Source organism: Mytilus trossulus, chromosome 4 (assembly GCF_036588685.1).
Source record: "Mytilus trossulus isolate FHL-02 chromosome 4, PNRI_Mtr1.1.1.hap1, whole genome shotgun sequence".
NCBI lineage: Eukaryota > Metazoa > Mollusca > Bivalvia > Mytilida > Mytilidae > Mytilus > Mytilus trossulus.
In genome coordinates this window covers 70894124-70917330 of record NC_086376.1, presented here as the reverse complement: position 1 = coordinate 70917330, position 23207 = coordinate 70894124, and the positions used below count along the sequence as shown (strand labels likewise).

At 31.6% G+C, this 23207-nt stretch overlaps 2 protein-coding genes across 2 annotated transcripts; one reads left to right on the top strand and one right to left on the bottom strand.

Moving 5' to 3' along the window:
• Positions 1-5421: 5421 nt before the first annotated feature.
• On the bottom strand, positions 5422-7191 carry LOC134716781 (uncharacterized). Its single transcript, XM_063579790.1, has 2 exons — positions 6905-7191; positions 5422-5760 (listed from the first exon to the last, which is right to left on the bottom strand). Exons 1-2 carry the CDS (start codon positions 7141-7143, stop codon positions 5571-5573), a joined length of 429 nt encoding a protein of 142 aa, XP_063435860.1. The 5' UTR covers positions 7144-7191; the 3' UTR covers positions 5422-5570.
• A 1064-nt stretch (positions 7192-8255) lies between these two features.
• Positions 8256-21209, top strand: LOC134715866 (snRNA-activating protein complex subunit 3-like). The gene is made up of 9 exons (XM_063578390.1): positions 8256-8459; positions 11707-11793; positions 12748-12844; positions 14544-14678; positions 16403-16543; positions 17012-17094; positions 18850-19014; positions 19659-19766; positions 21052-21209. The coding sequence occupies exons 1-9, from the start codon at positions 8266-8268 to the stop codon at positions 21203-21205; spliced, it is 1164 nt and encodes a 387-aa protein (XP_063434460.1). The 5' UTR covers positions 8256-8265; the 3' UTR covers positions 21206-21209.
• Positions 21210-23207: the final 1998 nt, after the last annotated feature.

Below are 23207 nucleotides of genomic sequence, written 5' to 3'. Positions count from 1 at the left end.
CATTAGAATATTTTAATTGAAATTAGTTTTGGAATAAGGGAAAGGGGGATGTGATTAAAAAATTGGGTTCAATTTTTCTCATTTGAAATTTCATAAATAAAAAGAAAATTTCTTCAAACATTTTTTTGAGAGGATTAATAGTCAACAGCATAGTGAATTGCTCTAAGAGAAAACAAAAATTTTAAGTTCATTTGAATACATTCATTCTGTGTCAGAAATCTATGCTGTGTCAACTATTTAATCACAATCCAAATTTAGAGCGGAATCCAGCTTGAATGTTGTGTCCATACTTGCCCCAACCGTTCAGGGTTCAACCTCTGCGGTCGTATAAAGCTACGTACTGCGGAGCATCTGGTTCTTATACTGTATGCAATAGGTCTACTATATTTGGTGTATGGAATGATTGTAAAGTGTTCATGTCTAGCTGACAGGTGTCATCTGACCTTGACCTCAATTTCATGGTACAGTGGTTAAAGTTAAGTTTTTGAGTTTTGGTATATTTTTCTAATATTTATGCATTAGGTCAACTATGTTTGGTGTATGGAAATATTTTATGATCTATATGTGACATATATGTCTGTTACCCAGGTTTTATTTGACCTTTACCTCACTTGTACTTCATTTAGAAGATGGTCTAAAAATTGTATATACCAATGTACACACAACAAAACTGAACTGATAGAAAACATGTAAACCTTTCTGAATAATTGAAACACACATATCTATATATAGTGACAGTCAATAGGACTCTTTCTTTTTTGACTTTTATAATTTGTTTGTGCACGCAAGTGTGTTGTTGTATCAATGGTAGCTACGCCACAGTGTAAGCAATATAGTGTTGGTCTGAGTTGTTATGAAATCCTTGATATTTGTCGAGCTTGCAGCTTTTGAAGCTGGACATAGGGATAGTGTTAGCTAACCTTGTAAAAGCTTTATATTTTAGAAGGTGGAAGACCTAGATGCTTCATACTTTGTATATAGATGCCTCATGTTACGAAAGTTGTCGCCAGTCACATGTCCAATGTCCTTGACCTCATTTTCATGGTTCAGTTCAGGAAAAATTAAGATTTTTATGTTATGTTAAATTCTCTTTTATTATAAGTAATGAATAACTATATTTGGTATGTGTGTACCTTGCAAGGTCCTCATACTTGTCAGACAGTTTTCACCTGACCTCCAACTTCATTTCATGGATCAGTGAATAAGGTTAAGTTTTGGTGGTCAAGTCCATATCTCTGATACCATAAGCAATAGCTCTAGTATATTTGGTGTATGGAAGGACTAAGATGTACATTTTAACTGGCAGGTGTCATCTGACCTTGACCTCATTTTCATGGTTCAGTGGTTATAGTTTAAGATTTTGTATTTTGGTCTTATTTTCTTATATTGTATGCAATAGGTCTACTACATTTAGTGTATGGAATGATTTTAAGGCGTACATGTCTAGCTGGCAGGTGTCATATGACCTTGATCTCATTTTCATGGTTCAGTGGTCAAAGTAAAGTTTTTGAGTTTCTGTCTTCTCAGAGGCTTATAAAAAAAAGCTCAATCATCTCAAGTCATCATTTTAATTATATATTGTGAAAAACTAAAAGCTTTCTTTGGCAAGATATATAAACAATATAATGAAATAATTAGATATATAAAAAATATTATAAAATAATCAGATATAAAAACAATATAATAATATTATCAGATCAATTAACAACTTGACAATCTATTTATAGTTTACCTATCCATTCTTTGCTGAATGATGATGACGTGGATGTACTAACAGAAACACTTAAGCCTTGTGTAACTTGTAAATACAAAACAGCTATATGATGGAGATGTCCACACAGAAAATGTATGAAATAGTGAACATATCAAAAAGTACATCCAAAAATGACAAATAAAAAAAAAAATACATATAAAATTATTGTTTGAGGTAGATATCAATGGAAAAGGGGAATGTGTCAAAGAGACAACAACCAAACCATAGCAGGCTATTTGTAAATAAATTGAAAGGGTCAGAGGCACTACAATTAAAATATTGCTCATATTAGAAATGCATTATGAGAACAGTTTAAACAAATGCAATGCCAAATTTCCACCTGTGGCAGTGTAATATTGACCATATCACATTTCTATATACATTTCTGTAATGGCCAACAACTTATACATAACAGGCTATTATTTGAACTTGGAATTATTTCTAATTATGGAATTTGCTTGATTTCTTGTGTTTAAAATTTATAATAAACTTCATGCTTATTTGATATTATAATCTTTTGAGCAGTTAATAACACTTTCCATACAATGTATTTTGGTTAGATAGTGTTGTGCATGGCACAGTACATTCTATTGAAAAGATACTATTTTCTTTGTAATAGAAAGTGTTGTGCGCAGCACAGAACATTTCAGATCAGAATAAACATGGAATTAATTAAAAAATTTAAAAACCAAGAAATCAAGCATATTCCATAATTAAAAATAATTCCAAGTTCAAATAAAAGCCTGTTACATGTAGTTTTCATATAAATAATGCTCTTTAACAGTACAACTCAACATTGTAAAGTTGCAGACCTAATATGATACCTTCCTCAATACAGAAGCTAAATAGAATGCATAGAAAATTCCAATATCATAAAAATTCCAGGCAAAACACTGACAAGTTCTGGAATGTATTCAACTGTCTATTTTTGACTTGGTAAATATATTTCCTGTTTGTAAAACCTGAGATATCTGTCAAGTTATCATTCATTGTTTGATTGTCCTGCAGCAAACACTACAACATGGTGAATTTAGCAATTATTTTCAAGTTACATGTACAAACACAAATGTATTCTTAAAATTATTTTACTATAACCAAGTTTAAATCACTTAACAATAATATAATCTAACTAGAGGTTCTAAAGAGCCTGTGTCGCTCACCTTGGCATATGTGAATTAAACAAAGGAAGCAGACAGTTCATGACAAAATTGTGTTTAGGTGATTGTGATGTGTTTGTACATCTTCCTTTACTGAACATCCTTGCTGCTCACAATTATCTCTATCTATAATGAACTTGTCCGTGTAGTTTCAGTGGAAAATGTTAGTAAAAATTTACAAATTTTATGAAAATTGTTAAAAATTGATTATAAAGGACAATATTTAACTTCTTAGGGGGTCAATTGACCATTTTGGTCATTTTTACTTATTTTTGAGTCTTAAATTGCTGTACATTATTGCTGTTTACAGTTTATCTCTATCTATAATAATATTCAAGATAATAACCCAAAACAGCAAAATTTCCTTAAAATTACCAATTTAGGGGCAGCAACCTAACAATGAGTTGTCCGATTCATCTAAAAATTTCAGGGCAGATAGATCTTGACCAGATAAACAATTTTACCCCATGTCAGATTTGCTCTAAATGCTTTGGTTTTTGAGTTATAAGCTAAAAACTGCATTTTACCCCTATCTTCTATTTTTAGCCTTAGCGGCCATCTTGGTTGGTTTGCCCGGTCACAAAACACAAGTTTTAAACTAGATAGCCTAATAATGATTCTGGCTATGTTTGGTAAAATTTGGCCCAGTAGTTTCAGAAGAGAAGATTTTTGTAAAAGTTAACTAAGATTTACGAAAAATGGATAAAAATTGACTATAAAGGGCAATAACTCCTAAAGGGGTCAACTGACCATTTTGGTCATGTTGACCTATTTGTAAATCTTACTTTGCTAAACATTATTGCTGTTTACAGTTTATCTCTATAATATTATTCAAGATAAAAACCAAAAACAGTAAAATTTCCTTAAAATTACCAATTTAGGGGCAGCAACCCAACAATGGGTTGTCTGATTCATCTGAAAATCTCAGGGCAGATAGATCTTGACCTGATAAACAATTTTACCCCATGTCAGATTTGCTCTAAATGCTTTGGTTTTTGAGCTATAAGCCAAAAACTGCATTTTACCCCTATGTTCTATTTTAAGCCATGGCGGCCATCTTGGTTGGTTGGCCGGGTAAAAAAAACACAAAATTTAAACTAGATACATCAATGATGATTGTGGCCAAGTTTGGTTAAATTTGGTCCCGTAGTTTCAGAGAAGAAGATTTTTGTAAAAGTTAACGACGGACGACAGATGACGGACGACAGACGACGGATGCCAAGTGATGAGAAAAGCTCACTTTGCCCTTCGGGCCCGGTGAGCTAAAAAGCAATCTTGGATATGATTATACATAACATATGAAATAAACACTTTATTTTATCTATGAATATTAAACCTTGAACAGAAGAAACTATAAGGAGCAAGATTTGCAAGTCTCACCTGAAATTGCTCTTGTAAAAGGGTAAGACAAAGAACAATTACCAGTAAAATACTGAGAAAAAAAAGTTTTACTTCAGGTGTAGTTCTTAATCTTGAAGCTTCTGTCCAAGTTATATATAAAACAATATGAAGATTTGATAAAGGTTTTGTACATGTAGTCTAAAAAGCTTACACTTCAGACTTTATATAATTGTTAATTAACTGCAAAGTCAGTCAGTAAAAAACAGAAATATAACCCAACATTTAAATGTGAATAATGGACTGAGAACACAGTTATTTCGTCGTGCATTTCTTTTAGACAATAAATTAATAAAATTTAAAAAAATCACACCTGCTCTTTCTCAAAAAGATTTTTACAGTGTAGTGTACTACCAGTGAGACAAATGATATCAAAATTATAGAAACTTCTACCAGCTCTAACTCAAAATATTGACAATTCTGTGTTAAGGGGGTGTAAAATTTAGTTTGACAGCTTCAGACATGCTAAAATTTGACCTTTTAGAACTGGACCAATTTACTTCTTAACATAAAGATTCAGCACCCAAATTTTTTTGACATGTAAGTACATCCCCCTACTTAATATTTCATGCATTTTATATCAAGAAATAACTTGGGAAAGTGTATCAAATAAAACATGCAAGTTATACACTGTTTACACTAGGGACTATATTCGTAGACAACAAAAACCAAAGGACGATAACTGTGTCCTTGGACCTAATGGAAGTATTGATAACCTTTGGCCTCTCACATATTGTAGAATTTCTATGTCTGGATTCCATGTTTTTCATTATCAAGATATATCGTAATTTGCAATTTTTTTTCACAGCATGTAAAGTGATATGATTTTTAATTTTCAAAACAATCAAAATTATTCAACAATGTATGTTGGAAAAGACAAGTGATTTACTGTAATATTTTGAAAAAAGTCAAAAGCAAATGCTACCAAGTCCTACACTTGTTTTGAAACTTTAACATGACTATATATAAAACTAATGGTAATACTGATATCTATAAACTAACATTAGTGCAACAATCATTTTTATATAAATTTTGTAAAACACTATAATAAAAAGGTCGACACAAAACATATCAACAACAACAAAAATTTTCAACAATGAGAAAAACTAGCTAACATCTGAATTTCTACCCAATAGATATGGCACTATGAATATGGATACTTACCATAATTAATATTATCAATAAGTTATAAAACTATGACTATAATAAGCATGCATTTAGCATAAACATACAACAAGTTTCAACAAATCCTGATCAAATGTTCATCCAAAATGTACGATGGAGGTACACATTGCAACAAATACAGCAGTGTCGTACAAATGGTCGATGATGAAAACAATTACTGATCTACAGGAAAACAAACAGTGAGGGATGTCACTAATGGTTACCAGAACTCCCAGTCCAACACCGACTCTGATGGCACCTTCTACACCAGATATGCCAAGATAAGACCTGTAATATAATAGCAATTTATGATTCATTTTGTTTACACTAAAATCTTTGTAAACAGATTGTTAAGACTTTTTTGGTGTGTGCAGTAAAACATTTTAGAAAGACCAATTCTAAATTCAGTTTATCAATAAAAGCATAGCCCAACTATAGGAAAAGTATGCAAGTACCCTATGTGATCTGAGTCATCATGAAAGCATGAAATTCTGGAAAATTGTTATCCATCAAACAAGAATTTTCAAACATAGTTATGCTGAGCATACCCCACTTGTAATTTAAGGAACCAGAAAACAGGAATTTGGTGAATGAAAAGCATGAACAAGATACTAATCATTGTCAAGCTTTAGACTGATTATGAAGTCATGATGTTAGAAGTACTGGAAGAATGTTTGAATATGTGACCAGGCTTCCCTATATCACACTACCAATTGAATTATAGGGTTATCCTGAAAACTCATTTTGTCTTCCTCTGAAAAAATTTCAAGGGTATCTCTTGTGTAAATTAAATATCATGCCATCAAATTAAGACACCAAACAACACACAAAAGCATAGTATTCCTCCACATTTGTTTATAATTTTTAAAGAAAGAGTTCATATATGTGAATCATTTTTTTTGCAAATGCCGTTAGGGTCAATTTCATTTGACTGTTCAACTTAAAAAAATATCAGGTGTGGAGAAACAAATAATTTGGTCAAGTTAATCTAATGAACATGTATAGTTGTCACGGAATAGAAGTTCCTTCATAATATAAGTTCCAAATGGAAAAACTATTCTGGAATATTATTTCCACAGGAATAAATATTACAGTAGATGTTCCTAACGGAATAAATATAATAGAATATTTGTTCCAACAGGTACAGGTATTATGACATTGTTTATAATAAAGTTTCCTCTGGAACTTCTGTTAGGTGGAACAAATATACGTTGACATAGTTACCTCATTTCATTTCATTTGAAATCAGATTTTGAATTTTCATAAAATATCTTTTTATTACAAAAATGTTACAGATCTTTGCTTAATTATTCTATTCAAAATTTATTTTTTGTTTGTTGATGTAACCATGATATTAATAAAAACAAAGTTCTGTTTTCTTTCAATTGAATAATTGTACTTTTGAATTTTCTTATTATAATATTAGTCTTACAGTAGTATGTAATAAAGAACCAAAGCAAGACAAGCCTGTCCAACAATAGTGACACCAATTGCAACAGGAAAGTTGCCTTCTCTACTAATCTGTTCTGAAGACTTCCCAGGATAGTTGTTGTTCATCCATGGTTTGCCAAGGAAGTATGAAGAGTACCATATGGTTCCAATGATCTGACTTGCTACAACGCTTATGATTACACCCAACATGTTGGAATCTACAAAGTTATTCATGTACATAATAAATCATCATTTTTATCTTTCAAAGTGTTCTATTTGACAATTGTAAGTGGCCCGTTCCAGTCATGTTTCAGTGATTTCCTATATATTGAACTAGTTTTTTCGTCAAAAGGGGTCCATGGCCCTGTGTAAGTCTTCTATGATTTGCATTAATGTTTTTATTTGCTTGTGTTTTTGGTATTTTGTAATACATGTATGATTGAAATTATGTGTGTTTTTTATAACAAGCCTTTTGTAATTCCACTGTTGATAACAGTACATGACAGTAGAAAATTTGAATACTATAATATAGATATTTTCCTGTGAAGCGAACTATTGAATATTTCTGTTGCTATTAGAAATCTGCAAACTTTTAATACATAATAATTATAGTTTTGTGTCCAGACACAAATTTTAAATCTGAACCTTGCCACTTATGCTACATGTATAATATATAAAGATTTTTTTTATTGATAACAAATGAAATAACGTTTACAAAGGATGAGAGAGTTATAATGGAAACATTCACATTTTGTATGGGCTTCATTGTTGAAGGCCATACGGTGACCTATGGTTGTTAATGTTTGTGTCATTTTGGTCTTTTGTGGACAGTTGTCTCATTGGCAATCATACCACATTTTCTTTTTTATACATTGATACAAGTGTTTATAAACTACCAAAAGTTGACATTATATCAAGTCAAGAATACTATATATTTTTATATCAAAATAGTTTGTTTTTTTGCTTTCCATTTCAATTGTTACAAAAAGCTCTGATTTGGTTAAAACAACAAATAACTATTTTCCCATAATGAGCCTTACCACTTAATTTTTCTTCAACAAGAAATAAATTTAATGCACAGGCAATGTCAGTGTCAGCAATTTTTCCTGTTGTTGTTTACGTTTTTTGAACTACACGTGGATAATTCCCGCCAAAATTTGAAGCAAAATGAATAAAAGTCAAAACCTTTTACTCTTATTGCTTATATTACCCTACAGTTATAAAATACTACAATGAGTAACCATGTTTCATATAGCATAACCTGTCGTATTGTTACATCATTAGATATAACATTTTTTAAACAGTAATAATTAAATCTTTTTGTCAAGAAATCCGTAATATGAAAATTATTTTATTTTCTAAATGGAAGCTGGACAGGGACATATTCGCGGTGCGACAGAGTTGATAAACATTCGCGAATTCATTCAGAAATGGGATTCATCAGTAATACCTGGTATTTCCGAGGCGGATAAAGTGTATACTCCAATGAGAGATGTTTTAGCTCGAGAACTGGAAGTTGAAAGACAAACAATAGCCGAATTAGAAAGTGTTTGCAAGTAAGCGAAGGGAGAAAACTCTGTCTGAACTATGACTTATTTGTAAATAGTTCATTTAGATTTGATTTTATAATTGGATTATACATGTATAAACTCCTTATGAGGCACCAAACCAACAACAGCTCCCACCTCTTCTCTAAAAATTGTGATTTGTAGCAACTTCAAGTGGGTCAGCGTCTCATTTAGTCCAAATAACAGACCTCATAATTATTTGGACTAGGTCTCATTGGGGTGAATCCGGGTCCGTTCGCCTTGATTCACATTCGCCCTTGTACTTGTTTGCCCTGATACCTGTTCGCCCAGGGTCCAGTAGGCCTAGAAACCTGTTTGCCCTGATACCTGTTCGGCCAGGGTCCATTCACCCCGATCTTTATGTTTTTCTAATTGTTGTCCAGTCGCATAATTTTAAGTATTTGAACACAATATGTAAACGTTTGTTGAAAAATCAATGAAAATTGACAGAATATTTATATTGTTGCAATCAATTTATCATTTTCCCTTTGACTTACAGAGTAGGACTGTAGGATACATGTATTTCTCTTTATTTATGACTATTCTCAGAGTATATATAATAAATGAACTTGTAAATCGTTCGTGCAGCATTGTTTTTGTTTATTTCAAGCTGAATATTTTATCAACATGATCAAATCAAAACTTACGATTTTTATTAATAATCCACCAAAAGACAAGTATCACAATAATCTGTGGTTCGAATTATTTTTTCATTGAACAATTAATGATCATAAACAAGCCATAAACTTTTAAATATTTCTCTGTTTTCATAAATTTCAAGAATATATACCATAGAAATATCTGAATAAGTTTATTCAACTTCAATGCCCTGAATATTAATATTTTTAAGTATGGCTAACAGTATATCTGTATAAAGTTTCTTTTTTATTATGTATTACATTGTATTTGGTAACTCAGAGACTTTTGTTTGTCTTAAACTTTAGGGAAGACCTTATTTATGTATGTGCCTGTCCCAAGTCAGGAGCCTTTAATTCAGTGATTGTCGTTTGTTTATGTGTTACATATTTGTTTTTCTTTCATTTTTTTTTTACATAAATAAGGCTGTTAGTTTTCTCGTTTGAATTGTTTTACATTGTCTTATCGGGGCCTTTTATAGCTGACTATATACGGTATGGGCTTTGCTCATTGTTGAAGGCTGTACAGTGACCTATAATTGTTAATGTTTGTGTCATTTTGGTCTTTTGTGGATAGTTGTCTCATTGGCAATCATACCACATCTTCTTTTTTATACGACCGCAAATTTTGAAAAATTTTTCGTCGTATTTTGCTATCACGTTGGCGTCGTCGTTGTCGTCGTCGTCCGAATACTTTTAGTTTTCGCACTCTAACTTTAGTAAAAGTGAATAGAAATCTTTGAAATTTTAACACAAGGTTTATGACCATAAAAGGAAGGCTGGTATTGATTTTTGGAGTTTTGGTCCCATAATTTTAGGAATTAGGGGCCAAAAAGGGCCCAAATAAGCATTTTCTTGGTTTTCGCACTATAACTTTAGTTTAAGTTAATAGAAATCTATGAAATTTTGACACAAGGTTTATGACCACAAAAGAAAGGTTGGGATTGATTTTGGGAGTTTTGGTTTCAACAGTTTAGGAATTAGGGGCCAAAAAAGGGCCCAAATAAGCATTATTCTTGGTTTTCGCACAATAACTTTAGTTAAAGTAAATAGAAATCAATGAAATTTAAACACAATGTTTATGACCACAAAAGGAAGGTTGGTATTGATTTTGGGAGTTTCGGTTCCAACAGTTTAGGAATTAGGGGCCAAAAAGGGACCCAAATAAGCATTTTTCTTGGTTTCCACACCATAGCGTTAGTATAAGTAAATAGAAATCTATGAAATTTAAACACAAGGTTTATGACTATAAAAGGAAAGTTGGTATTGATTTTGGGAGTTTTGGTCCCCACAGTTAAGGAAAAAGGGGCCCAAAGGGTCCAAAATTAAACTTTGTTTGATTTCATCAAAATTGAATAATTGGGGTTCTTTAAAATGCCGAATCTAACTGTGTATGTAGATTCTTAATTTTTGGTCCTGTTTTCAAATTGGTCTACATTAAGGGCCAAAGGGTCCAAAATTAAACTTAGTTTGATTTTAACAAAAATTGAAACCTTGGGGTTCTTTGATATGCTGAATCTAAAAATGTACTTAGATTGTTGATTATTGGCCCAGTTTTCAAGTTGGCCCAAATCGAGGTCCAAAATTAAACATTGTTTGATTTCATCAAAAATTGAATAACTGGGGTTCTTTGATATGCCAAATCTAACTGTGTATGTAGATTCTTAATTTTTGGTCCAGTTTTAAAATTGGTCTAAATTAAAGTGCAAAGGGTCCAAAATTAAACTAAGTTTGATTTTAACAAAAATTAAATTCTTGGGCCTCTTTGATATGCTGAATCTAAACATGTACTTAGATTTTTGATTATGGGCCCAGTTTTCAAGTTGGTCCAAATCAGGATCTAAAATTATTATATTAAGTATTGTGCAATAGCAAGTCTTTTCAATTGCACAGTATTGTGCAATGGCAAGAAATATCTAATTTCACAATATTGTGAAATAGCAATTTTTTTTTTAATTAAGAGTTATCTTTCTTTGTCCAGTATAGTAAGCAAGAAATATCTGCAAGAATTTTTTTAATTGGAGTTATCTTTCTTTGTCCAGAATCAACTTAAATCTTTGTTATATACAATATACAATGTATATTCACTTTTTACTACCAACTGATAAATTTAAATAATCTTTACCATTCAGTGATAACAAGCAGTTTTTTTACATCTTAATATTTTATGATGTATTTAAATGAGTAGTAATTGTTGCAAACTCCATTAGAATATTTTAATTGAAATTAGTTTTGGAATAAGGGAAAGGGGGATGTGATTAAAAAATTGGGTTCAATTTTTCTCATTTGAAATTTCACAAATAAAAAGAAAATTTCTTCAAACATTTTTTTGAGAGGATTAATATTCAACAGCATAGTGAATTGCTCGAAGAGAAAACAAAAATTTTAAGTTCATTTGAATACATTCATTCTGTGTCAGAAACCTATGCTGTGTCAACTATTTAATCACAATCCAAATTTAGAGCGGAATCCAGCTTGAATGTTGTGTCCATACTTGCCCCAACCGTTCAGGGTTCAACCTCTGCGGTCGTATAAAGCTACGCCCTGCGGAGCATCTGGTTATACTTGATAATCATACTACTTCTCATTTTATGTTTCAGTGCAAATAATTTACTGTGTGGAGAAGAAAAGACAGACATATCAATGTTGTCATGTATTCCAGAATCTGTAGACTTGGTCTCAGTCAGGTTAGTCAGACATATCAATGTTGTCATGTATTCCAGAATCTGTAAACTTGGTCTCAGTCAGGTTAGTCAGACATATCAATGTTGTCATGTATTCCAGAATCTGTAGACTTGGTCTCAGTCAGGTTAGTCAGACATATCAATGTTGTCATGTATTCCAGAATCTGTAGACTTGGTCTCAGTCAGGTTAGTCATACATATCAATGTTATCATGTATTCCAGAATCTGTAGACTTGGTCTCAGTCAGGTCAGTTGAATTTATTATTCTCCAAGTTTAAATGCTAGATTTTGATTTGCCTATTGAAGGGAGACGCTTGACTCTTTCCCATTGCTGAGGAGGATTGGCCTTTATTGGGACTCCAGGATATGGTGTTTTAAGCTCTGGATTTTGGGATTGATCCTTTCGGGAACAGGGAATTCTTTTTTTTGAATTTTGGGATATTAGGATTTAACCGTGGCGTCTTTAAATTCGGGACCTCGAGATTTCATGTTTTTCAACCTGGGATTTAGGATCAGGACTCCTCCTACCCTCATCATTCCACAGCTGGTATTTTTTTTTTTTTTCTTTTTTTTTAAATGAGCATATCATTTCTTCATGATGCAACTGTATACACTTATATAGTATAGTGTCAAATTAGACTAAAAATCCTCTTGTCTGGAGCCTTCAACAATGAGTTAAACTTTATAGTGGATTATAAAAGGTCTTGACTTCCAGTGAGTGTGCAAACTACAATATTACTTGCAAAAACAAGGAAACTTCTAACACTTTGACCAAAGGAGCTCATAAATAATGACATTACAGTGATTGTGTAAATTTGTGTATACACTTTTTAAGGAAAACATGAAGTTTTATGGTGTCAAACCTTCCTGTGGTGTAACAATCTAAGTGTGACTATACATTTAAGGTATAACAATTAAAATGTATTGAATTGTTTATTATCATTATATACTACACAGGATGCAGAAGAGAGAATTGGAGAGAAGAGAAGCTGATAAAATATATAAAACAACTGTGTTGAGGAGATTGAAATACTCTAGCCTGGATGAGAAAAATGTAAAGTATTAGAAGTTAATATTAGAAAGCAAGAAATTTAAAAACCTGTTACAGAATTCAGTGTTTTCCACAAGTTTTGTTTAATCAGAAGGCGAGGGGATGGTGAAACAAACTTTAGACGCACTTATAAATTTCCTAGTTATTTTTTTTTATTGACTGTCTGTTAAACTAGCAAGAACCATTCTTTTACAAAACAAGCAACATTATGTATCTGTTTTGTCATCTATATGTTTATCTATACATATGATAAGATGTTGTATGATTGCCATGAGACAACTCTCAACCTGAGACTAAATGACATAGAAGTTAACAACTATGGCTCACTGTAAGGCCATCAACAATAAACAAAGCCAATACTGCATAGTCAGTTAAGGCCCTTAAATGACAAAGTAAAAGGTTTCATGAAGAAAACTATCAGCCTTATTTATAAAAATACTGGTAATGAATGAAAAACAAAGGAGTAGGTCCGGTAAGGGTTAATTTTGACCTCAAATTTTAGGTTCATCTAACGAAAGATTTTGGACACTTTTAAACACTTTTGAAAAAGTGTCTATTATAATTGATTCAATAAGTTTGTGTGAAAGATTTGAACTCATTTAATTATTAAATACGCTCTGATCAAATATGCCTAAAAATGTCACTTTTCAGATGTTTTTTGTCAAAAATGAAAGTGGCCGCATCCGTGATTATACTCAACCTTTATATCTGTTATATGTATTATCATCAAATACAACTTAGATTTCAATATTATGAATGAACACCAATACGGCCACTTTCATTTAAGACGGAAACCGTCTAAAATTTAAATACATGTAAAATGTTACCATTGTGAAGATTTCAGTAATTTAACATGACTAAATGATGCTAGTACCCGATACATGTGCAACCTACTCGTTTGTTACACATCACAAATGGCAACCACTGAATAACAGGCTTCTGACTTGGGACAAACACATACAAAATGTGGTGGGGTTAAACACATTTAAAAAGTTTACGTTTTTAAAGACTTTTAAGGATTATTTGGCCCTGCCCCCTCAATTATGATCTATTGACTTTGTAACTTTTGCTTAGTTTTCATGTATTAGTTTGTGATGAGGTCAGTTTAGGGGAACCACTAGTGGAAGGTTCAAAGCTTGCGAAGCGGTCATATATTGTATATTGTTTGGTAAAAGTCCGGCTGCGCAAAGCATGAAACAGTCAACTTCTTTTTAGTTTTCAAGGCGTTCTTATGAGACAGTAATTTTACCACAAATCGTGATCTTTTTGACCCAACTTTTTGCCTTTAACAGCCACACATGTACGGTCATAAAAGTGACATGATGATTAATAATTACTATCAAAATAATCCCTACTTCAATACTTTCTAAATTTAATCAAGGCTAAGTAGTTATTTGACAGCTAAAATCTACCGGTTCAGGTGACAGGTCAACTATTTTCTGTACCGGACATCGTATAAATTAATTGGTCTATTCACAAAAGATTAGCCACTTTTATGTGCTCTTTTTTTACAAAGAATGTGTTCAATTATGTTTCAGAAAAATAAGAGATACTGGTGAATACTTCATAACTTCAATTTGCAGTCATAGTTCACTGTGCTAAAATAGAATCAAAATAGTTCACACAGTCCATTTACTATAAGTTAAAGAATAGTCATCAATTTGTATTTAGTGCATAATTCATAATGGACTTTTCTTTTCAGAGTTCAGCATTATATCATGACCGGAAACCTAGAGAAGATCTTGGAGAATATGAAATGGATCTTCCAAATGTCATCATAAATATTAGAGTATACCCTCCTTTTAAATTCCTGAAAATGCAGAATGCTCATAATAAGGTTTGATATTTTTCATTTAATCATTCTTAGGCCACGGTTTTTTAATTTGATGGTTTACGGATTTTCTCCATGAAAAAGTCGGGTCGGTCGGGGGAAAAAAATCAAAAAAAATCTTTCAAGTCTGAAAAATATGCAAAATAAAATATATATTTCACCTTTCTAATAATATGTTTGTTATGCTATTTTGTCATAATTTCTTAACTTTTAGTACGATGAAATATTATTGGTCAGCTGTCATAAACATCGCATGACATTGTCTAATAATTACCCGTAAAAAAAGGGGGGTGCACGGACAAAGACGAAATTAAATCGTCATTTCACAAACAAGAAAAACAGATTCGCAGAGCTCTTAATAAATTCCAGAAAACTTGGTGAATAATGATCTTCAAGCATGAAAACTGATAAAGGAAAAATGTAAAAACGTCGTACGAAAATAGGTCCAAATACACATGTCAAAAACGTAATAGACCCATCCACTGGAAAAACGAGAATATCGAATTACTGGTAATCTGTTGTCATGCATTTCCTTGTTTTATCCACATGGACTATATTTTTTTAAATTTTCTATGAAACCAGAAAATTTCCAATGATTGGTTACTGTTCAGTATTTTAACTTGAACTTCCACCTGTCCACATTTGGACAAGTCTATTTCCATAAGATTATGCATCTTACGGACTGATGACAAATGAGGGAAACGAAGTTATTGTGTAATTGGTTTTAAACACAGGTTTCATTGCGCAAACTACATTTCAAGGTCAGTTTTAATTGATTTGTCTATTTTTAGAAACGTAAACTGGAAGTTTTCACAACAGAAAGTGTTATTTTTTCACAACAGAAAGTGTTATCAATTCTGTTAGTGATTAATGCATTTCATTTCATAAAAAAAGAACATTTTATTTATTTTTCAGTTTTAATGTATTTGTTAGGGTCGGCGGGAATAAAAAAGCATGAAAAGTCAATTTTATTTTTATTCTGGAAATTGGCAAAATAGGGTCGGCGGATCCGTAAACCAACAAATTAAAAAATCCTGGCCTTATTATACCCCCGCTTTAAAAAAAGGGGGGTTATACTGTTTTACCTCTGTCTGTCAGTCTGTCAGTCAGTCAGTCCCATGAATATTTTTCTCAGGAACTACAATACAAGGATTTCTGAAATTAGGTTTCAGGGTTTATTTAAGTCAGCTATACCGTGTGATGCGTTTTCAGATTGATCACTTGACAACTTCCTGTTTACCAAGCACTTGTATGATTTTACACATGATAGCCAAGTTGAAAATTTTCGTCACATTTTTCTCAGGAACTACAATACAAGGATTTCTAAAAATTTAATTTCATGATTTATATAAGTCAGCTATACCGTGTGATGCGTTTTCAGATTCATCACTCGACAACTTCCTGTTTACCGAACACTTGCATATTTTTACACTATTAATATTATCCACTTGCGGCGGGGTATCATCAGTGAGCAGTAGCTCGCAGTTTCACTTGTTTTAATAGCAGTTGTTAAGGTTCAATGTACAAGGCTTATTCAGATATATAGCTACAATTTATGCAGAAATATAACATCCATCAATATGGTATTGAAAAGAATATTTATTAAATTGTATACAATATTAAGGTAAATTAAAATCTATTTTTCTTTTCAAATATTTGGCAGTTTCTTAGAAAGTCAATCTCATCATTCTGTTGGTTTTAAAAAAAAGATTTCTATTTTTATTATTTAGATAATGCCAGATCTGAATTTTAATGTTCTGGGAACACAGAAGTTGTCTGATTTACGTGACAAGATAAGTTGTGTAAATGACCTTGCTATAGCACATGACCTCAGTGATAACCCTGATAATGAATTTATGCCATATGCAAAGGTAAGAGTTTGATGAATATTATAAGAGTTCTGTATAATAGATAAACAAATCTTTCTTTAATGCATGTTCTAAATTGATTAAAAAAATCTACAGCCAAATCTTTTCTTTAATTTCGGCAATATTTGAAAAATATCAGTGTCCAAGTATCCAGTAACACATAAATCATCCAGCAGACTTGGGAGATGCTTTGGTAATTTTTTTGTCCGACATATGAAGATGAGGTTGAAAAGCTGATCATGTATATTCCTACCAGTTATTTCCTGTTGAACATTACCATAAACATAGATGACCAACATCATGATGGAAACTGGTTGTATATAAGCCTCAAAATAAAAAATGAACTTACATTTTTACTAGTATGCTTGTAAATAGAACATGTAGAAGGAGTATTCTAAAATTATAATCTTTTACCCTTCTTTGCATAAGATACTTTGACATATTTTATTGATAATTTATCCTTTTACACAGGATGTATATAAATCTGGATTTTTCTACATAGAAGGAGTGTTTTATAATGATATGAGATATCCAGAATGTCAGGACTACGGCAGGTATTACAGATTATATCTTTGAATTCATTCTTCTGAACCCTAAACAAATATGAGTGTCAAAGTAAGTTTTGAATAGAATTTTTTTTAAGCAACAATGAACATGGATAATGGAACTTGAAGATTGTAACCTTTAAAAAAAGGGGAATTTGGAATAATATGTAATTTGTAGCATTTAGCAAATTTATGGCCTGTGTGCCAATTTCCCCATTTTTTTAGCAGCAGTGAAAGTTCAATTATTAAGTGATTGCTATAACAGCTGCACAATTAAATTAAGAAGGTACCAAGGAAGAATTCTCAATAAAATTATGCCAAATTAGTTATCTGCCAAACTGAATGTGAAACCATTCACTGGAGACTAGTTGATGTGGATGTAAAACAATAATCCATTAGAATAAACCCATAGCATAAGTAAGATATAAACAGCCTGCCATGATGAAATGTAAAAAAACTGAAAAGAGAAAAACAGTTATGAATTATGCTTAAAAAATAAATAAAGCTGAAAGCAAACAAAAACACCACAAAAAACACTATATAACAGGCTGCTGACTTGCGAAAGGCACATGGAGAAATTTGGGTTAAATATATGTGTGGGTGCTCAACCCTCCTCTCACCTCTCACAGGAGTATTACACCACAACAGTAGAATAAACAATAAAAATTAGTTGGAAAAGGCTTATCTTAATCATAGATTGCAACTAAGCACTCCATAAAAAAACCTTTAAAAGACACACTGTCCCTTTCAAAAGTGCTCACTGTTGCAGGAAACTTGTGCAAAGCCAATTCCAACTAATCAATACTGGTAAATGTTTCCCAAACTAAAATTATTTTAGTAAGTTTTAAAATAAAGAAATAAGAAATTTACTGGATATAAAAACTTTAAACATTAATTACATTAAAAAATTTGAAAGGGTTCCGCGGAACCCAGTGTCTCGCCTACTTTTGCTGTAAATCGCAGGCTCACCAAAAATGAGAAAAAAAATCAATAAAAAATCCCTCGATACTATCTTATGATTGTAAGAAGCTTCTGTCCAAGTTTAATAAAAATCTAGGATAGTTAATGAATCTAATAAATGTTTTAAAAAAAGTCCATTTAAAAGTAAAATACAGAAAAAATGGAGTTATCTTTTTACAAAATTTACATCTGGATACTATCTTATGATCATAAATAAGCTTCTGTCCAAGTTTGGTACAAACCCAGGATAGTTTAAGAAAGTTATTAAAATTTAAAAAACTTAACCACAGAGAGAATGTAATGTTTTCCCAAAGGAAAACTGAGTCCATTTAAAAGTAAAATACAGAAAAAATAGATTTATTTATTTACAAAGTTTACTTCTGGATACTATCTTATCATCATAAACAAGCTTCTGTCCAAGTTTGGTAGAAATCCAGTATAGTTTAAGAAAGTTATTAAAATTTCAAAAACTTTAACCACTGAGTGAATATGTGTGGAAGCCGCCGACGACGACGGAATGTAGGATTGCTTAGTCTCGCTTTTTCGACTAAAGTCGAAGGCTCGACAAAAAGACATTTTGGTATCCTTAAACAACTGCTGCAGAACATTACAAGGGAGTTCTTCACATTTGTTCAAATGTATAACAGAAAATTATATTTTAATAACTGAAAGAAAACAAAATTTGTATGCTGAAATCAAAAGTTTATCCAGTCTTTTGTTATAAGGTAAATGATTGTAAAAGCTTATTTATGATAACATTTAGTTTTATGTCAGTGATAAATGATTGCCTATATTTCCCCACAGCTCCATCATGCAGTGGGCCTCACAACCAGGAAGAAAGATTGGTGAAATGAGAACAGAAAAGATGGAAGAATCATTATTTTTAAATCTGAATGTCAGATTAGGGCAGCCATATTGTTACATGCACCAAGGAGATTGTGAACATCTTATTATATTTACAGATATAAGGTAGTACTTGCATCCTCTTATACTTATATAATGGTAATGTCAATGTACAAAGTTTGTCAAGGTTATTCAAAGTGACCTTTACTGGAAAAGTTGACATAGAAAAGAATCTTGAGTAAATGAAATTACAAATGTTTAGTCTGTCATAAGATTGTTTAAAAGTGTGTCAAAATACAGTGACAATTTATTTACATATGCCAATTAAAGTTCCTTGGTTTATCAAGTAAATTAACTTGATGATTGTACAAATAAATCAAAAAAAGCTGTTTGTTTATTCATTTGTACGTCCGCAAAGTGAATCTGCAATTCCTAAACTGGAGAGAAATTGCAAAACAACTTTCACATAATCTTTGGTATCTAATGATATTGTACTCTTATCTTGTTTCCCTTTGCAAAACATGGACTCTGGCATGGCTAAAAAACAAATAAATTTGACATTGTAATTTGTAACTCATCTTAAAAGGCAGACTTTATTTTAATGAAAACTTTTTTTGATCAGAACAATTTTGTAGATTTTATACAGTAAAAATAAACTTTGACATATCAATACAAATAGGGAGAAATGTTAAAAATTTGTAAACTCTGCTCTTAGTTCTTTCAGTCTCATGTATGGGCAACCTTTATTTGTGCATTATTTACACTTTCAGATTATTAAACCCAGATGATAGTTTAGATATTAGAGAGTATCCAAGACTTATGAAAAAGAAGAGAGTAACACGGACATTATGTAGAGCGTGTATGATGCATTCTGCAAGGTACTATTGATAACAAAATAAATACAGTTTATGTATTTATGGAGCACTATAGTTAATTTTCAAGTAATTTTTGATAAGTGTTTATCAGATATAGTACGACTATTGAAAACTTTCAAAACATTTCATATTTATAGATGAGGGGGTCTAAGTTAAAATCATAAGACTTTTTTTAACGATTTGCCAAAATGTTGTTCAAATTTTCAGATCTTTTACTGATTATGCATGAAAAACCTTATTTTGTGTGATGAAAAAAATAGCCATAGAATTTAAAGATAAAATATAGAAAGACAAATCTTATACTGTGGTTTCTGAAAATAAAAAGAGAAACTGGGATCAAATGCTTCATTTTCTTGCTACAAAACAAAAAAAGTGAGTTTCAAACATATTCTGTTACAAAAAGTTACATTTTCTCAGTTATCTCCCCTTACATGGCAAAGTTTAAAAAAAAATGATCAAAAAGATTCTAAATCTATAAAAACAATTGTCAAAATAAGATAAAGCATTCTTCATTTAGATGATTGCTTGCTTTATATATAACAAATAAACAGTTTGTTTAGCCCCTTGGGAGCATGGTCTTAACTTTACGATTAACATTGCGCTTAGTTATAAAGTTTGCCTGCCATTTGTATACACAAATGCAGAATGATTAAAATAATGATTCCAAAATCATATGTGCACTGTTGTAATGGTATTTATGGGGATCTCACACAGATATACTAATATGATTCTATTTAAATAGTAAAAAATGACCATTTTGGGTAAAAAGTAAAATCACAAAAATACTGAACTTAGAGGAAACTCAATTCGGAAAGTACATAATCACATGGCAAAATCAAATAACAAAGCACATCAAAAACGAATCGACAAGAACTGTCATATTCCTGACTTGGCACAGACATTATCAAATGTAGAAAATGGTAGATTAAACCTGGTTTTATAGCGCTAACCCTCTCACTTTGATGACAGTCTCATCAAATTCCATTATATTTACAATGATGCGTTAACTAAGGAGACATAATAAATAAATTAGTCAAAATATGGGTACAGCAGTCATCATCATTTAACAACTTCTAAAGGAACAATTTAACAGAACATCTATCTACAAACACATTCATTGATTTGAATAAAAGCATAAACTTATAATACTTGTGTATTGTAAGATTTGAACTTTATCAGAAAAACAAGTCATTATCTGATGAAACAGGGTGCCTTACATTCCCAACTGTGATTGTTTGTTAAGAAATCATAATTTGTGAATCTTTTTATCATTATTTATCTTTTTCAGATGGATTGTGTACAACAGTGAACATGCTCCAGAGAACCCTTGTTTCTTTTGTGATCAGTGTTTTAAATCATTTCATTATGACGAACATGGCAAGAAAATTGGAAATATTAAAGCTTATAAATACTTTGATCAGAGTGCTGCAATAAATTTATAGTTGACATTGAGTTTCTTGAATTTGTTGATAAGAATTATACAAGTTTTTTTTATACAGGTGTACTGCTTTTCATCAGATATATGTGCATTTAGTAGTAATCTCATCAACAAACATTCAAGCAATATATAGATTAACTGTCGGTCTAATGCTACACATGTCCATGAAACTTTGTTCACAGTTAGATCATATCATGTTGATGAACATATTAATAGGACATCCTGCTCTGTAGACATATCACAGAGTTATTTCCCCTTTGTACTTAAAAAGTTTTGGTTCATTTTTTAGTGTGCACATTGTATGCAACTCCTCACACATGATTTATCAAATGTTCATGAAACTTTGTTTGCTGGAAGATCTTTATATAGAGTTAACATTTTCCTTATTTATGCTGATAAGATATTTAGAATTTGAAAAGAAACCGTTATGCCAGTACAAATGTATTAGTCTTATCAGCACTTTATAAGTATCAATAACCTAGAAAAGAATTGTGCACTCACATCAAAATAAAGGATTAAGAGCAATATCTGAAGGCATTAACAACAAAACACTAGACAACTGTTTGAATTAAGAATGATGGATGAACAAAGGTAACACCATATATCCCAGCCAGGGAATAATAAAAATCATGTAAATTTAGCAAAAATCCATTCAAAAAATTTACCACAAATTAAACCTAGAGCAAAAAATCCTTTGAATTTCAATGCTTTAAATTGGAACACTTTAATGGAATGATCCATTTAAATCCAATAATCAGTGAAGGCATAAGTTTACACATACATATAAAATTGAGAATGGAAATGGGGAATGTGTCAAAGAGACAACAACCCGACCATAGAAAAAGCAACAGCAGAAGGTCACCAACAGGTCTTCAATGAAGCAAGAAATTCCTGGACCCTGAGGCGCCCTTCAGCTGGTCCCTAAACAGTGTCCTCTCGAGGTTAATGTAGCGATCGATAGTGCATCGGAATATAACGACTGGATTATTCGGGTTAATTGTACACAAGAAACGAAAATTAAAATAATACAAGACTAACAAAGGCCAGAGGCTCCTGACTTGGGACAGGCGCAAAAATGCGGCGGGGTTAAACATGTTTGTGAAATCTCAACCTCCCCCTATACCTCTAGCCAATGTAGAAAAGCAAACGCATAACAATACGCACATTAAATTCAGTTCAAGAGTTCAGTCCGAGTCTGATGTCAGAAAATGTAACCGAAGAAAATAAACAAAATGACAATAATACACAACAACAGACTGCTAGCAGTTAACTGACATGCCAGCTCCAAACTTCAATTAAACTGACTGAAAGATTATGATTTCATCATATGAACATCAGGCACAATCCTTCCTGTTAGGGGTTTAGTTTCGTACCATCATAACATAAATGAGAAGAACATAACCTGTGTTATGCCAACAACTGGTTTTTGAATAAATGTGTTTAGTTCCGATGCAAATACCCTATAAGTGAATCAATATTAACGCTAAAATATGCAATCTTTAATGACCTGACAACAGTATGGTTACTATATCCCTTCTTAATAAGTCTGTTCAAAGGTTTTGTTAGTTTCTGAGGTGAATACCGACACCTTTGTGCTTTATAAAGAATATTTCCATAAAAAATTGGATGTGAAATACCTGAACGTATTAGAAGTCTGCATGTTGAGCTATATTTACGAATGATGTCTTTATACCGATGATAAAATTTAGTAAAGGTTTTGACTAGTTTGTGATATCGAAAACCCTGGTGTAATAATTTTTCAGTAATACATAAATTTCTCTCGTTAAAATCTAAAACATTGTTACATACACAAGTGAATCGTACAAGTTGAGATATATAAACACCGTAAGATGGTGACAAGGGAACGTCACCATCTAAAAATGGATAATTAAAGATAGGAAATGAAAAATCATGTCTTTTATCATAAATTTCAGTATTAAGCTTTCGGTTAGTGATATAGATATCAAGATCGAGGAAAGGGCAGTGGTCATTGTTAGTATAATACA

What these genes read in the sequence shown, in the direction of transcription:
- LOC134716781 (XM_063579790.1), bottom strand. Translation starts at nt 7,143, where the DNA reads ATGTACATGAATAACTTTGTAGATTCCAACATGTTGGGTGTAATCATA. An exon ending in GTTCTTTATTACATACTACT is followed by an intron (nt 5,761 to 6,904) that starts GTAAGACTAATA and finishes ATTATATTACAG; the next exon opens with GTCTTATCTTGGCATATCTG.
- LOC134715866 (XM_063578390.1), top strand. Translation starts at nt 8,266, where the DNA reads ATGGAAGCTGGACAGGGACATATTCGCGGTGCGACAGAGTTGATAAAC. An exon ending in GAATTAGAAAGTGTTTGCAA is followed by an intron (nt 8,460 to 11,706) that starts GTAAGCGAAGGG and finishes TTTATGTTTCAG; the next exon opens with TGCAAATAATTTACTGTGTG. An exon ending in AATTTATGCCATATGCAAAG is followed by an intron (nt 16,544 to 17,011) that starts GTAAGAGTTTGA and finishes CCTTTTACACAG; the next exon opens with GATGTATATAAATCTGGATT.